General features: G+C 56.7%; 1 protein-coding gene and 1 long non-coding RNA gene across 5 annotated transcripts in view; one reads left to right on the forward strand and one right to left on the reverse strand.

The window, feature by feature from the left end:
• On the reverse strand, nt 1-8740 carry ZNF629 (zinc finger protein 629). Its single transcript, XM_045875367.3, has 3 exons — nt 8717-8740; nt 6034-6141; nt 1-5878 (listed from the first exon to the last, which is right to left on the reverse strand). The coding sequence occupies exons 2-3, from the start codon at nt 6104-6106 to the stop codon at nt 3345-3347; spliced, it is 2607 nt and encodes an 868-aa protein (XP_045731323.1). The 5' UTR covers nt 6107-6141; nt 8717-8740; the 3' UTR covers nt 1-3344.
• LOC135364572 (uncharacterized) overlaps nt 7595-13267 on the forward strand; it is a 24614-nt gene continuing 18941 nt past the window's right edge. For all 4 annotated transcript variants that reach the window (XR_010411959.1, XR_010411961.1, XR_010411962.1 and 1 more), the window contains exons 1-2: nt 7595-7992; nt 10505-10645. This is a non-coding gene — a long non-coding RNA (uncharacterized LOC135364572). The remainder of the gene's footprint in view (nt 7993-10504; nt 10646-13267) is intronic.

Genomic DNA, 13267 nt, shown 5'->3' on the forward strand with positions numbered 1-13267 from the left:
TCTGGGAAATCTTACTCCCTTTATTCTCTTCAACTAATCAACGTGACCACCAGTGACACAACACTTATTGACACACAACACTCAAAAGTGGGGCCTCTCTTCACTCCACAGGGACAAGTCAGGTTGAGTGGGGTTTCCCTAATGGGGGCAAAGGGGTCTGGGGGCTGCTCCCCTCAGGAGCGGGTGTCATGGAATCCCACCTCTTGGTTGTGATGGTTTCAAGTTTCCCCACCATTCAGGATTCATGCCCAGCTCTGTCGAGTTCCCATGTGACCTCCAGAGCCATAGAGGTTTCCAGCTGCACCCTAAGCTCAGATCAGTGTCTACTCTCCCCTCTGCTTTCACCGATGACCCTGTGACCGGTCTGTTGAGCTCCTCCACCAGGGCACTTCTGAAGTCAGGCCTGCGTGGAGCTGGACAAGAGGGTTTGGCTACACTGTGCCTTCTGGACTAAGTTCTGGTGGGCACGTGCCATGACCATCCCCTGGGCCTTTGCCTAAGCTGGTCAGAGGGACTCTGGACACTGCCACCTCCCCAAGCCAGATCCCTGCTTAGTACCTCCCAAGATGTAGCTCGCTCTGGGAGGGAAGCACCCGGGTAAAGAAGTTTGGGGAGGTGGGCAAGAGAACAGGTCACGCCCCAAAGGTCTCCGATTCTGCCCCTTTCCTGCTACGAAACCCCAGACCCCGACTAAGCATGTCCACATCATCCATTCAGTACCGGAGCCAAGACTGCTGGCCCTCACCCATCCCTACACATGCGAGCATCCTACTACATATGCTACACCCTAGTCCTCAATAGGCCGACGGCTGGCCTTTGACCACACTGACCACCTCCCCCCCGCCCTGGACTGGCCCCGGAGCCCCAAAGGCTGCTCTCTGGGACTTTTCTGAAGACAGATTCCTCCGACCTGTTTCCGAGGGGAACTGTTTCTAGCTTTACAAGGGGTTTGTCTCTACAACTGGTTTCTTTCTACTACCATCTTAGAAAAAATCTGCTTTGACGTGGAGGATTGTCTCCTCTTCCTCAGTCTCCTAGGGACACTCCCTCTGTTGACGCTTCTGTCAGTAGAGATCCGGCAGGCAGGCTCCTTCTCCCCTCTCAGTAGTGCTTTCTGACCGGGCACTTGGGTGGGCTGGGGCTTTTATGCAGATGATGACGAGGGTCTCCCCACAATAGCCAAGGCCTGCCTTTTCCTTCTCCCCAGCAGGCCCGGGCTTTTCCTCCTACAGTGTTCTAGATTTTGATCCTTTGAATTTAAGGTCATCCCTTTGGGGGCAGGAGAGATGAAAGGTGAAGGGCTTTCAGCTTTCAAATCATGGAATTAGAGGTCTCTTCCACAGCTCTGAGGAATCTGGGTCGCCCTCTCCAGGGGTGCGACTCCTGAAGGGCCCCTCACCCGGCATCTCAGTTCTCAGACTCGAGGACCAAGGTGTACAGCCGGTGCGTGGGGTCCATGGGCACTTCTTTGGACCCAGCACTGGATGGAGTCCTCTCCTTCTTTAAGCGTCTCCCGGGTTAGGGGGTGGGGTTCTTGTTACAGGTGTTGTGCGAGTTTCCACTCAACCATTTCCTAGGGCAGCAGTCTCTCTCCCCCCTGCCACACACACCCAGTCATGTTAGCAGGTTTGGCTGGGTTAATGAAAGAGTGTTACCATGTGGTGTGTGAGGACAGGAGATGGGCCTGGCAGGGGAATGGGTTTCTCATCTTTCCATTGCTCTCTGAAGGTTTCTGGCTAAGGAGGAGAGGAGCCAAGTGGGTGGGATCTGTCCCCTCCCAAGGCCATGATTGGGCTGGGTCATCACCACCTCGGAGCGCTCCAAGTACCAGGGTGAGGAAGGTGGCCAGGCCTCCAGATGCTCTTCAGGGACCCATGGCCCAGTCTGTGGGGTGTCTGGATGCCCCCCACTACGTGCCGGCTGGCTCAGCCCGCCAGCAGCCTGGCTAACAGCTCAGATGAAAGAGTGAGGTTGAAAAAGCGGGTTGCTGGCTAATCAGAGCGCTCTATTCTGTCGACTTGCTGTCCCTCGTTGCCACAGAGAACCCACACGTGGCTCTCGTTGACTTGGAGAAGAGAAGTCTAGGGAGGATTTAACCACACACAGGCCTTGAGTCTCTGAAGGGCTTTATTCTTTGGAGGTCGACTAGCAGCGGTTACCCCTCTCCACTGAGGACAGAATTCGAGGAGGTGAGCTGCCACGGCAGCAAGACTGGTGGCAGTTAGATTGCAGGAGACACCTCCTGACAGTGAGACCTGAGAATGGGCAGGAGGGACCCTGCAGCCCTGGAGGCCTCTCAGAGTAGAAGTCCCCTGTCCTGCCTGGCTGGGGGGAGCCCTGACGGCCTGAGCCGGGATCTGCTTGCACTTGCAGCTTAACAAGCTCCCGGAAACGGGGAGGACTGGGCAGCCCCGAGTTTGCTGGGTTCCATCTGGACACGGCTTCACCTTGGTTTGCTTTCCTCAAAGCACTCTAACAGAAATCCCTCCCTGCCCCCTAATTTTTTGTGATGGTTCCCCAGTATTTAGAAGTTTCTATGCACCCCAAACTTCAGCCTTTAAAAAGGCTCGACCTCGCTTTTTCTTTTTCCTTCCCCATTTTTGGGTTCTTCCTCCTAAGGAATCCCGTGGGCCTCTTCCTCTAACACGCAATCACCTAAGATCGGCCTCATCCCCCAAGGAACCCCCAGGGCAGCAAGCTGAACTTTCTCTTCCTAGTTCCCTGGGTCTTTTCTTCTCTGTGGGCCTGGGGGCTCCTCATCACTTATTTTTCACCTCTCCCCACACTAGTCCCCAGCTGAGCATTTTCCTCAATGTCATTGTCCAAGGCTTCTGGGAGAGAGGCTCCCTCTGAACTCCAGGGGGAGAGAACACTGCGGAACAAGTTCATGGAAGGCTCTTCTACACCTTCTGAGGGTCACTCCTCTCGAGTCAATGCCATTGGATTCCCTGCACTTCCCCGACCCTATAGTTTCACAAGGATTTTGATACAGTTTTATAGGGTTGTCTAGAGACGTATTGGGACCTCTTCCTACAATTAATAGGGCTTTTATCCACTATGGTTTATAGGGTTTTTCTGCTACAGACTTAAAGGACTTTTTTTTTTCCTACATATTTATAGGGTTTCTAACCCAACAGTTTTTCTCTACTGCCTTATTAAGTGGTTCCCACCAACAATTTTATAGGGTTTCTCCATCACTGATGTAAAAGCACTATTTTTACCCAGGGTTCTTTATCCTCCGCTTCTCTACAACCTGATAGGGTTCTCCTCCTTTCCCCATATGATTTTTGGGGAGCTCCAGTGTTCCTCTCAGGAGAGAGAGGCCCCTGGTCTCCAGACCCATTTCACAAGGTGACCCCTGGGTGGCAGCTCCTATGGAGGAGGAGGGCTGCGACTTCCGTGAAGCCGTCTCCACACTCAGGGCACAAATAGGGCTTTTCTTCCAAGAGGGTCTTGGGGTTCTCCCCGTCCCCGTGGCTGCTGCCCCCCGTAGGGGTGGGGGCCTCTCCCTCCCCTTCCTGGCTTGTGGACAGGGTGGCTGGCTCTGCAGGGGGTTCCTCAGGGGTGGGGGACTTTTCTTGGGTGTGGGTCTCTTGGTGCCGGGCGAGTGCCAGGTGATCGAGAAAGGAGGCCCCACAATCTGAGCAGCTGTAGGGCCTGGCCCCCAGGGGGCTCCTGAGGTGCTCCAGGAGGACCGAGGAGCTCTTCCCCAGCTCCGGACTCTTCTGGGGTTTCCCAGCTGCATGGACTTTCTGGTGCAGCAGCAGCTCAGAGCTGAGGCCAAAGCTTTTTTTGCATTCAGGGCATTTAAAGGGCTTCCCACTTAGGAAGGGACTGGGCCCAGCACCTTCCCCTAGACCAATCCTATAGTCAGGGAAGAGAAAGGGCTTTTCGTTGCCGTGGGTGAGCTGATGTTGGAGGAGCACAGCGCGATCCAGAAAACTTTCTCCACAGTGGGAACAAATGTAGGACTTGGAAGAGAGCAGGCCCAGCCTTTGGCTGAAGCTCTCCTGCCCCTCGGGCATTTTAAAGGGCTGTCCTGGGGGTTCAGCTCTGCCCTCCGCAGCCCCTGGGTACGAATTGCCTCCGAAGGGGAGCCTGGGGGGTCGGAACTGAGGCGCCTTGGGGGCCGGGTGAGCGATGAGGCCGTCTGCGTTTTTGTAGGGGTTTTCGCCGATATGGATCCGCTGATGCTGCATGAAAATGCCCTCGTCATTGAAGCCCTTTCCGCAGACAAGACACTTGTGTGGTTTGGCTCCCGGGGGTGGCGTCAGCAGGGCGGAGTCGCCCAGCCCCAGCAGGCTGTCGCCCTGAGCTCTGCGGGCTGGGGTCTTGCCCCTTTCGTGGACCACCCGATGCTGCTCCAGCTCGTGCGCCTCCAGGAAGGCCTTCCCGCAGTCGGAGCACACGAACAGGTTCTCGTCCATGTGGGTGCGCACGTGGGTGATGAGGTTGGAGCTCTGGCTGAAGCTCTTGCCGCACTCGGGGCACTTGTAGGGCTTCTCGCCCGTGTGCGTGCGCCGGTGCTGGATGAGGTGGGAGCTGCGGATGAAGCTCTTGCCGCAGTCGGAGCACTTGTAGGGCTTCTCGCCCGTGTGGATGCGCTGGTGGCGGATGAGGGTGGAGCTCATGATGAAGCTCTTGCCGCAGTCGGCGCAGATGTAGGGCCGCTCGCCGCGGTGGATGCGCTGGTGGTTGATGAGGTTGGAGCTGACGCTGAAGCTCTTGCCGCACTCGGGGCACTTGTAGGGCCGCTCGCCCGTGTGCGTGCGCTGGTGCCGCAGCAGCGTGGCGCTCAGCGTGAACGTCTTGCCGCACACCGGGCACTTGAAGGGGTCCTCGCGCAGGTGAGTCCGCTGGTGTTTGATGAGGGTGGAGCTGTGGCCGAAGCTCTTGCCGCACTCCAGGCACTCGTAGGGCTTCTCGCCGGTGTGCGTGCGCTGGTGCTGGGTCAGCTCCGAGCTCTGGATGAAGCTCTTGCCGCACTCGGTGCAGCGGTACGGCTTCTCGCCGGCGTGGATCTTCTGGTGCTTGAGGAGGTTGTGGTTCTGGCCGAAGCGCTTGCCGCACTCGGCGCACTTGTAGGGCTTCTCGCCCGTGTGCGTGGCCTGGTGCTGGATGAGGTCCGAGCTGCGGTAGAAGGCGCGCCGGCACTCGCCGCACTTGTAGGGCTTCTCGCCCGTGTGCGAGCGCTGGTGCTTGATGAGGTTGGTGCTCTGCGTGAAGGCCTTCTCGCACTCGGTGCACTTGTAGGGCTTCTCGCCCGTGTGCGTGCGCTGGTGCTGCACCAGGTTGGAGCTCCAGCTGAAGCACTTGCCGCAGTCGGGGCACTTGTAGGGCTTCTCGCCCGTGTGCGTGCGCTGGTGCTGCACCAGGTGCGAGCTCTGCGTGAAGCTCTTGCCGCACTCGGAGCAGGTGTTGGGCCGCTCGCCCGTGTGGATGCGCTGGTGCCGCAGCAGCTTGGACCACTGGCTGAAGCTCTTGCCGCACTCGTTGCAGATGTAGGGCTTCTCGGCCCCGGAAGGGCGGCCCTGCACCAGCTCCCGCAGGCTGGGCTCGTTGGCCGGCACCACCGGGGGGCTGTTCCACGGGGTCAGAGTCCCCCACTGCCAGCTGGCCTCACAGGCCTTGGTCCAGTCAGACGGGGTAGGGACTACCTCGGGGGCGGGGGGATCCAGAGGGGTCTGGTGGTCCAAGGGGTTGGGGTGACCCACTGGGGTTGGGGAGTCCTGGGGGACTGAGGGATCCTGGGAGGGTCTCTCCAGGGGCATCTCTGATGGGTCCTTGAATTCTGGACTCGGAGCTGGATCTCCCAAGATGATCTCCTCCCCAGAACTTTCCTGCTGAGCGCTCTCCTCTTCATTCCCACTCTCGGCACCTACAGAGAGAAAGGGAGTCTCCAGCCCCCATCTCCTTTCAGAACACGGGGTTGGGTCTCTCTTCCCTCCCCTGGGTGTCCCCCAGAGTCTGAGCCCCTCCCTGAACTGGGGCCACTGTCTTGTCAGGACTGCAGTCCCTTCTTGTGCCCCTCACCTCTGTGAGCATCGTTGGGGCTCTGTTCAGGACCCTGCAGATCTGGGCCCCACAGCGCCGACTCAGGCTCCATCCCAGAGCTCAGGACTGCCCAGTGTTCCAGGGGCCCTGGCGGAGAGGGAGAAGAGAGGAACACACAATGGGAGCTGATCTGCCTTTCTTTACTCCCCAAGCCCCCACTCCTTCACCTGCCTTATTCCTCCTCATGTGAACTTCACTTTCCCACCTCCCCATTTTCCTGGGCATCAGTTCTCACCGTGGCCCCCCTACCCCTGCAGGCCTGATTCCTGCTCCAGATCTTAAGATCACAACTAAGCCAGTAGGTGAATTTAAGTGTGTAATTAAAAGCTCATCAGTCATAACCATTTGAACCCAGACTGGGGGCTAGAGAAGTATCTGACACCCACGGGGTAAGGAGGCTCTCACCCCACCCCTCTGATGCCCAGAGGCTGGGAAACCTGTTATTTTGCTAATCAGAGGAAGCTCATTAAGACTCTAATTTTCCTCCTTAATGGGGCTGCTAATTGGGACCAATAAACTTTCCTTATGAGCCCAGAGAACTGACAGTGCCTGGAACACTTGAAGAGTTAAAAAAAAAAAAGAGAGAGAGCGAAAGGAAAAAGAAAAAAAGAAAGCATGAAAGCAATCAGATTTCCCTGAGGGGATGGGGGCCCTCCAAAAGGACTGGGGCATTTTCCCGTTATCCAAGCACAGAAAGAAGTTCAAGCCAGAGGTGGGGCGGGGGGGGGGGGGGCAGTTTGAAGCCATGGGAGGCTTCTACAGAGACGACCTTGAGAGGGAAATGAAAAGGAAAAGGGAGAAGGGAAAAGTGTATGGAGACCGCCCAGCCGCTGACTTGGTGCTCGGTGCTCATGCTGTCCTCCTTATCTCTCCGGATCCTCCCCACAAGCCTGCAAGGGGAGCCAGGAGTCTGGCTGTCCATTTTACAGATCAGGAAATCAACACTCAGGGAGATTTCTCCAAGGTCACAGGCTGGGAAGTGGCAGAGCTAAGACCAGAAATGCAAGGTTCTGGGTCTGGCTCGCCCCAGCCTCTGCAAGGGAGATGACCTTGGGAATCACGTGAAACTCCTAAATGTGGACGGCTGGCAGGAGACGGGTGATGAGGAAAGCTCAGACAGAACCTGCTGGCCACGAGGCGGAGAAATTCCCAGGACCATCCGCTTTCCTTGGCTTGTTGCATCCAGTGACTAGGCCTGACAGTATGCGCGGATGACCTCAAAACGGTACTCCCCGCTGAAGCCCCCCATTAACACTCCCATCCCGGCACCCCTTCTTCTATTTCGTTTGTTGTTTTCTTGTTGCTATATCCCATGCCTAGGACAGTGCCTGACACATGAGAGGTGCCTTACACATTTTGTTGAATGAATGAAGGTGAATGAATGAGATGCCCCTCATTCCTGGAAAACCTATCTGGTCTGATGCCTTTAAAGGTCAGTTTGCAAGGGGTTGGCACCAAAGGAGCAGGCTTTCAGAGTGGCCTCCTGGTAAAACTTAGCTACAGCTAGCTATCACTCCAAAAAGGGTGATAGGATTCCAGCTTGAGGGAATAAGGTCTCCGGAGCTAAATTCTAGGTTTCCACGATGTTTAGAGCCTTAACAGAGTCCCTGGGGAGGGTCCGGGCTTCGAGCGGCTGTGTGGGAGGGGCACTGTGTGTATGGGGGCAGTGGTGCAGGAAGACATGGCCAAGACTCACGAGGAGGCAGCTGGGAGGCAACCGAAGTGAAGCAGGAGCGAGCTGAACCCTGCCAAGTAGCGGTAGGAGAGACGGGAGTTGGATTTTGGGAAGTAAACTAATTTCTTCATCTCTGCAGCTCTTTAGGCCATGAAATGCCCCCTCCCCCATCTGTAAGTGTCCTTGGAGCGGTGGGAGCAGGGGTCTCCGCCGCGCTGGGGGCTGCCTATTCTGAAGAGGCCTGCTGGGCTTGCCTAGGACAGGTAAGAGCTTATGTACCTTGATTGTCCCGAGAAATTCAAGCTCAGCGGTCCCGAGCAGAAGGGAAAGGGTTAAAGTCAAGGCCGCCATGGAGTAGGAAAGTGGGAGCACCGAGGGAGGCAAGAAGTGCTGGGAGCCCACCCAGGCACGGGCCCCGGGGCACCCGCCTTGGACCTCGGGCCGGGCCCACCGCGGAGGGAAGGAGGGAGGGAAGGACAGAAGGAGGAGGCTGCCTCGCAGAGAGGTGTGGAGAGCGGCCCAGGGTGACCCTGACATGGAGGCAGCTGCGGGAATGCAGCCGCCCGGGCCCCGGCCCCCTCCCCGGCCCCCCCCCCCCGCCCGCACCGGCGCAGACCCTGGACTTCTGCTCGGGCCGGTCCCCGCGACCCTCTTCCGGCTCCCGGGCCGGAGCCCCGCATCCTGGCCTCCCCCGCCCGCAGGGCCCCCAGGATTCCGGCGCTCCGCGGCGGCCCGGCCCCGCCGGCCGCCCAATTCCCTCTTCCCAGAATGCTCACGCCCTCCCTCCCCTCCCCCACAGCCAGACCCTCGCGCTCTTCCCAGAATCCTCGGCCCCTCGCGGCCCCTGCCCGGCCCCCACCCCACCGGCGCCCGGGGCGGGGAGGGGGCGCAGGCCCGCGCGCCCCCGCCTCCCGCGCCCCATTGTTCCCGGCGGCCGTCCCGGGCCCTCCGGGCCACCCCCCAGGAACCCAGGCGTCCCCAACTCACGGCTCTGGGGTCTGGGGAAGGCCGGAAGGCAGAATCCAGCCCCAGGGGACTTAACCCCTTGAATGCCCTGCCTCGGGGGGCGGGCTGGACGCCGAGGACTCTGGGGTCCTTCTCAAGGGGTGATCCCAGGCTGAGGACCCGGGGACCAGTTCAGGGTGACTGGGACGGAGCAGGAAGTGACCCCAGCTTCCCGGGCCCCTCTAGCCTGGAGTCAGAGCATCAGCTCTATGGGATTTAACCCTTTGCCTCCCGCAGCCTGGGAAAAAAAAGAGGATGGGGAGCGGGGAGGTGGCTGAGACGCCCCTCTGTCGGTCTCCCACGGGAGCGGGTCCTCGGGGGGAAGCCCAGATGCCAGTGGGGGGGTCTCTGGATTGCTGGCCACTCTCCATCTCAAAGGGGCTCTGCCAGCGGCAAGCCCGATCTCGGATTTGGTGGCTGCTCGTCCCCTGGGGCCTGCCTTTGTTGGGACTCAGACCCAGGGATGGGGCTCAGATGCCTGGGTCGTGGGGTGGGAGCGGGGACTGGCTGGGCAGGTGCTGAGAGGGAACATCCTACAGACTGAGAATGGCTTAAATGAAGTAATAAGTCCTGGCAGCCAGAGTTTGGGCTGAGGGGACCAGTGCAGCCAGGATGGATTTGTAGCTCGCTTCTTCCCCCGTTAGCTCTCCTCAGAGCTGCCATGGTGGCAGGAGGGAAGTCGGGATGGGGGGGGGGGGGTGTTCCCTGACCAGGGAGGGCCGTTCCCAGCAGCTCAGGGGGTACCTGGCTCATAGCAGGAGAAACCCTTAAAATCCTGAGAACGCTGTCTCCTTCACCCAGCTTCCCAGCCAGGCGCATCCCTGTCTTATCTCTGGCTCCCATCACCTTTGACACCTCACTCTCACCTCGGGGCCTTTGTCCCTCCTGCTGTCCCTTTTTCTGCTCTGTTTCTCACAGCATCAACTCCTGACTGAACATGTGCATGTTTGCCGTCCGTCTGTCTATACCCATGCCTTCCTCGCGTGCACACGCACACCTTAATGTCTGCGCCTCTTGGACTCACTGCTGTCTCCCCAGCTCCTGGAACAGATTGGCATGTAGTAGGTGCTCAGTTCACACAGTGTAGGGGATGAAGTCATCCTCCTGCCTCATCCATCCATTTCTGGATCAACCCCCAGGCGGGACAGATGTGGCAAAGTTGGGCAAAGCTGGGCTCTGGCTGCGTAATCACATTCATGGTTCAGACAGCCTCGCTGTCCACCCCTCACTCTGAGGGACAGATGAGGAAGAGGCGGACTTGGGATCTGATCCGTGCTCACTACTGTCTCCTCCCTGCAACGGTTGCAAAAGCCTAACCTGGCCTGGGGGCAGTAAGTGTGGGGCGGGTGGGGGGGGGGGACTAGATGGAATCTGCACCCTGGAGGCTGACAAAAGAGTTTCATTTGACCTACACCCTTTTTGGTGGCAGCGGTGGTGGTGGTGGGTGTGTGTGTGTGTGTTGAGCCGAATTAATCGCCACCTTTAAAAATCAGTACATTTCACATACAAATCCAAATTTCCCACTTCTTTGGAAAATCCAAAGATGTGGCAGCAAGACCCAAATTTTCCCATGGCAGCCACTGGCTGGGCTGTAGCTTCCTTCCTTACAAGGCCACTGGCTTTCCAGTGTGCCAGACCCTGTCACCCTATTGTGTCTCCAACCCTGAGGCTGAGAGGTGGTTCCAGTGTATCTGTGATCATCCACTCTGGGTGGTCCAACACCCAGTTAATGGTAGGTACTGATTCTGTACCCCTTGGTGTGTCCCCCAGGTTCAGAGTAACAAGTATGAGGATGATGTCTTCTGAGTAGTTAGATTTATTGAATATTTACTCTGTGCCAGACGCTATTCCAAGGGCTCCATGGACCTTCACGACAACTCACGGAACCGATGTTACCATCCCGAGGATAGAGTAAGTCACTTGTACACAGCTAACTAGTGACGGAGCTGGATTCAAATCCAGACCTCCTGCCTTCAGAGCCACACGGCTCCTAAGCACAATTCTCAGAACGGCTCATGTGTGTCTGAGGGGCAGAGAGAGCGCCGCTCAGCCCCGCCATCCTCTCCCTCATCTTGCTCCAGGAGCTGGAGAGAGGAATGGGCAAAGGTGGAGGGCCCCTGCTCAGGCCGAGCCATTCTCCAGCAATGGTTTGCTTGTCCTGCTCCTGGAGAAACAAAGGGCGCCCTGACTGACTGTAGGTGAGAGCGTGCTGTCCTGTTGCCTACAGTCAGATGGCACGGTGGCCAGAAAGGAGACCCTCCTGGAAAGATGAGGACTGTCCCCCCTTTGGCTTTCACGGACAGCCCACCGCCATGCTCTTCTCGGCCACCGCACAGCAGCCTTCCACGTGGCCCCTTAACGCAGACCCTTGTGTCCCGAGACCCAGGTTGTGTGAGAGCAGTGAGGTCCTAGAGGTGGACCCTGGTCCGGACCCTGCTCTGTCCTCACTGCTCAGTGGTCTTGGGCAACTCGCTTTGCCTCTTGGAGATTTGGCTGCTTCTTTGGAAAGGGGATGAGCCTTGGTTCCCAAAGAGACAGAAGGGTTAAATGAGATGATATGGAAGTTCAGAGTGGACCAACTCTAGCCAGGGTTGCCTCATTCTCATCAGAGCACACAGCCCTCAGCCTGGTGGGCAGGAGAGCCAGGAGCCTGGAAACCATGTCCCGAGAGACACAGGGAGTGTGTAACTTGGGAGGACCTGGTGCCATGACTTGAGACTCCAACCCTCTGCTCTGTGGGGGACGCTCTCAGGCAGGATGCAAGAGCTGAGAAGGTGCAGCCTGGGAAGGCTGCTTACCTCCCCACCCTTCTCACGAGGACAGCTGCCTACCGACAGGCGAGGGGAGGGAGATGCGGGGCAGGGGGGGAGGGGTCCTGCTGGTGCCAGGAGGACAGGATGGGCCTTCTTCCCTGGAGATGTGCATGCCCACAGGGTGTATTAGGGGCTGCTTTTTAGGAATGTGGTCCTCAAATGTGGAACAAGAGCAGGGTCCCAGCACTGGGAGATCCTTTCTGCCTCTGAGAATCCAGGATGAGTCACTCCTCTGCTCAAGAACCTACGGTGGCTCCCTAAGACTTCTCACATTGAGTCCTACCCTCCTGGTGCCTCCTAACCACCGTGTCCTTAAGGCTCAGAGCCACGTCCTTCCTTTACATTCCCTTCCTCAAACATTTCCTGCTCCATGTGCTCAGTTCCAAAAATCCTTCCATGTCAGCTGCTTAGCCTTGTCCCTGTCCTTGAGGCCTTGTTCTTTCTGTCCATTTGTCTAACAGACCTGTCCACATCACAGTCATCCAGGCTCACCAGCTCCATTTCTCTCCATGATACCTAGTCATCCTGCTCCCCAAGGCCTGAAGGGCCCTCCTCTGCACCACATTTGTCAGTAGGTCCTCAGGCCTATGGCACCCCTGCCGAGTCTGCCCACCTCTTCGCCCTGCCCCAGGCCACTGTCACACCCTGGTTCTCATCCCTGAATGACCACAGTGACTTTCTGACAGGTTCTCCGGCCTCTAGCCCCCTTGGCTTCTTCCCACCTATCTGGTCCCCCATGATTCTTCCAAAAAGCACCAGTGTGTTCACCCTCAGAACACCTCCTCCATCCTCATCATCAATAGAGAAGTTTTTCTTGTTTGTTTTGTTTTTTAATTTTTGAAAACTAAGAACTTTTATATGTTTATATTTTGACTGTAACTTTGATTAAGCTATAGAAAGCCACGGGGCACCTGGGTGGCGCAGCCAGTTAAGTGTCTGCCTTCAGCTCAGGTCATGATCCCAGGGTCCGGGGATCGAGCCCCACATCGTGCTTCTCCCTCTCCCCTCCCCCTGCTTGTGCTCTCTCTAGCTATCTCTCTCTCTCTGTGTCAAATAAATAAATAAATAAAATTTTTAAAAAAAGAAAGCCACATATATAATTGGGTAAATAATGTTATATATTAAGGAAATGTAGATATGTATAATTTAAATAAAAATAAAAGTAAATATGGCGTCGGGGCACCTGGGTGGCTCAGTTGGTAGAGCATGCGACTCTTGATCTCAGGGTCATGAGTTTAAGCCCCACGTTGGGCATGGAGTCTACTTAAAAAAAAAATAAAACATTGGGAGCCTGGGTGGCTCAGTCGTTGGGCGTCTGCCTTCGGCTCAGGTCATGATCCCGGGATCCTGGGATCGAGTCCCGCATCGGGCTCCCTGCTCGGCGGGAGGCCTGCTTCTCCCTCCCCCACTCCCCGTGCTTGTGTTCCCTCTTTCGCTGTGTCTCTCTCTGTCAAATAAATAAATAAAATCTTTAAAAAATAAAAAAATCTTTAAAAAATAAAAAAAAAAAAACATAAAACATAAAAGTAAATAAAATATATGTATACTGTTTTGTTACCAAGTATTTGCATGAAGGTGTGAACTGAAATAGCTCTAGTCATCACGTTTCTGGGCCCCAGTCACCTCACCTACAAAACAATATGTCAGATCAAATGTTCTCAACAGTAAGGGTCTGGCCATATGGAAAACTTTTCTGTATATTTGACTATTTGGGGAGGGT

This window comes from Mirounga angustirostris, unplaced genomic scaffold (genome assembly GCF_029215605.1).
Source record: "Mirounga angustirostris isolate CCGP_5_RB_7025 unplaced genomic scaffold, mMirAng1.0.hap1 SCAF_5, whole genome shotgun sequence".
NCBI classification, from domain to species: Eukaryota; Metazoa; Chordata; class Mammalia; order Carnivora; family Phocidae; genus Mirounga; species Mirounga angustirostris.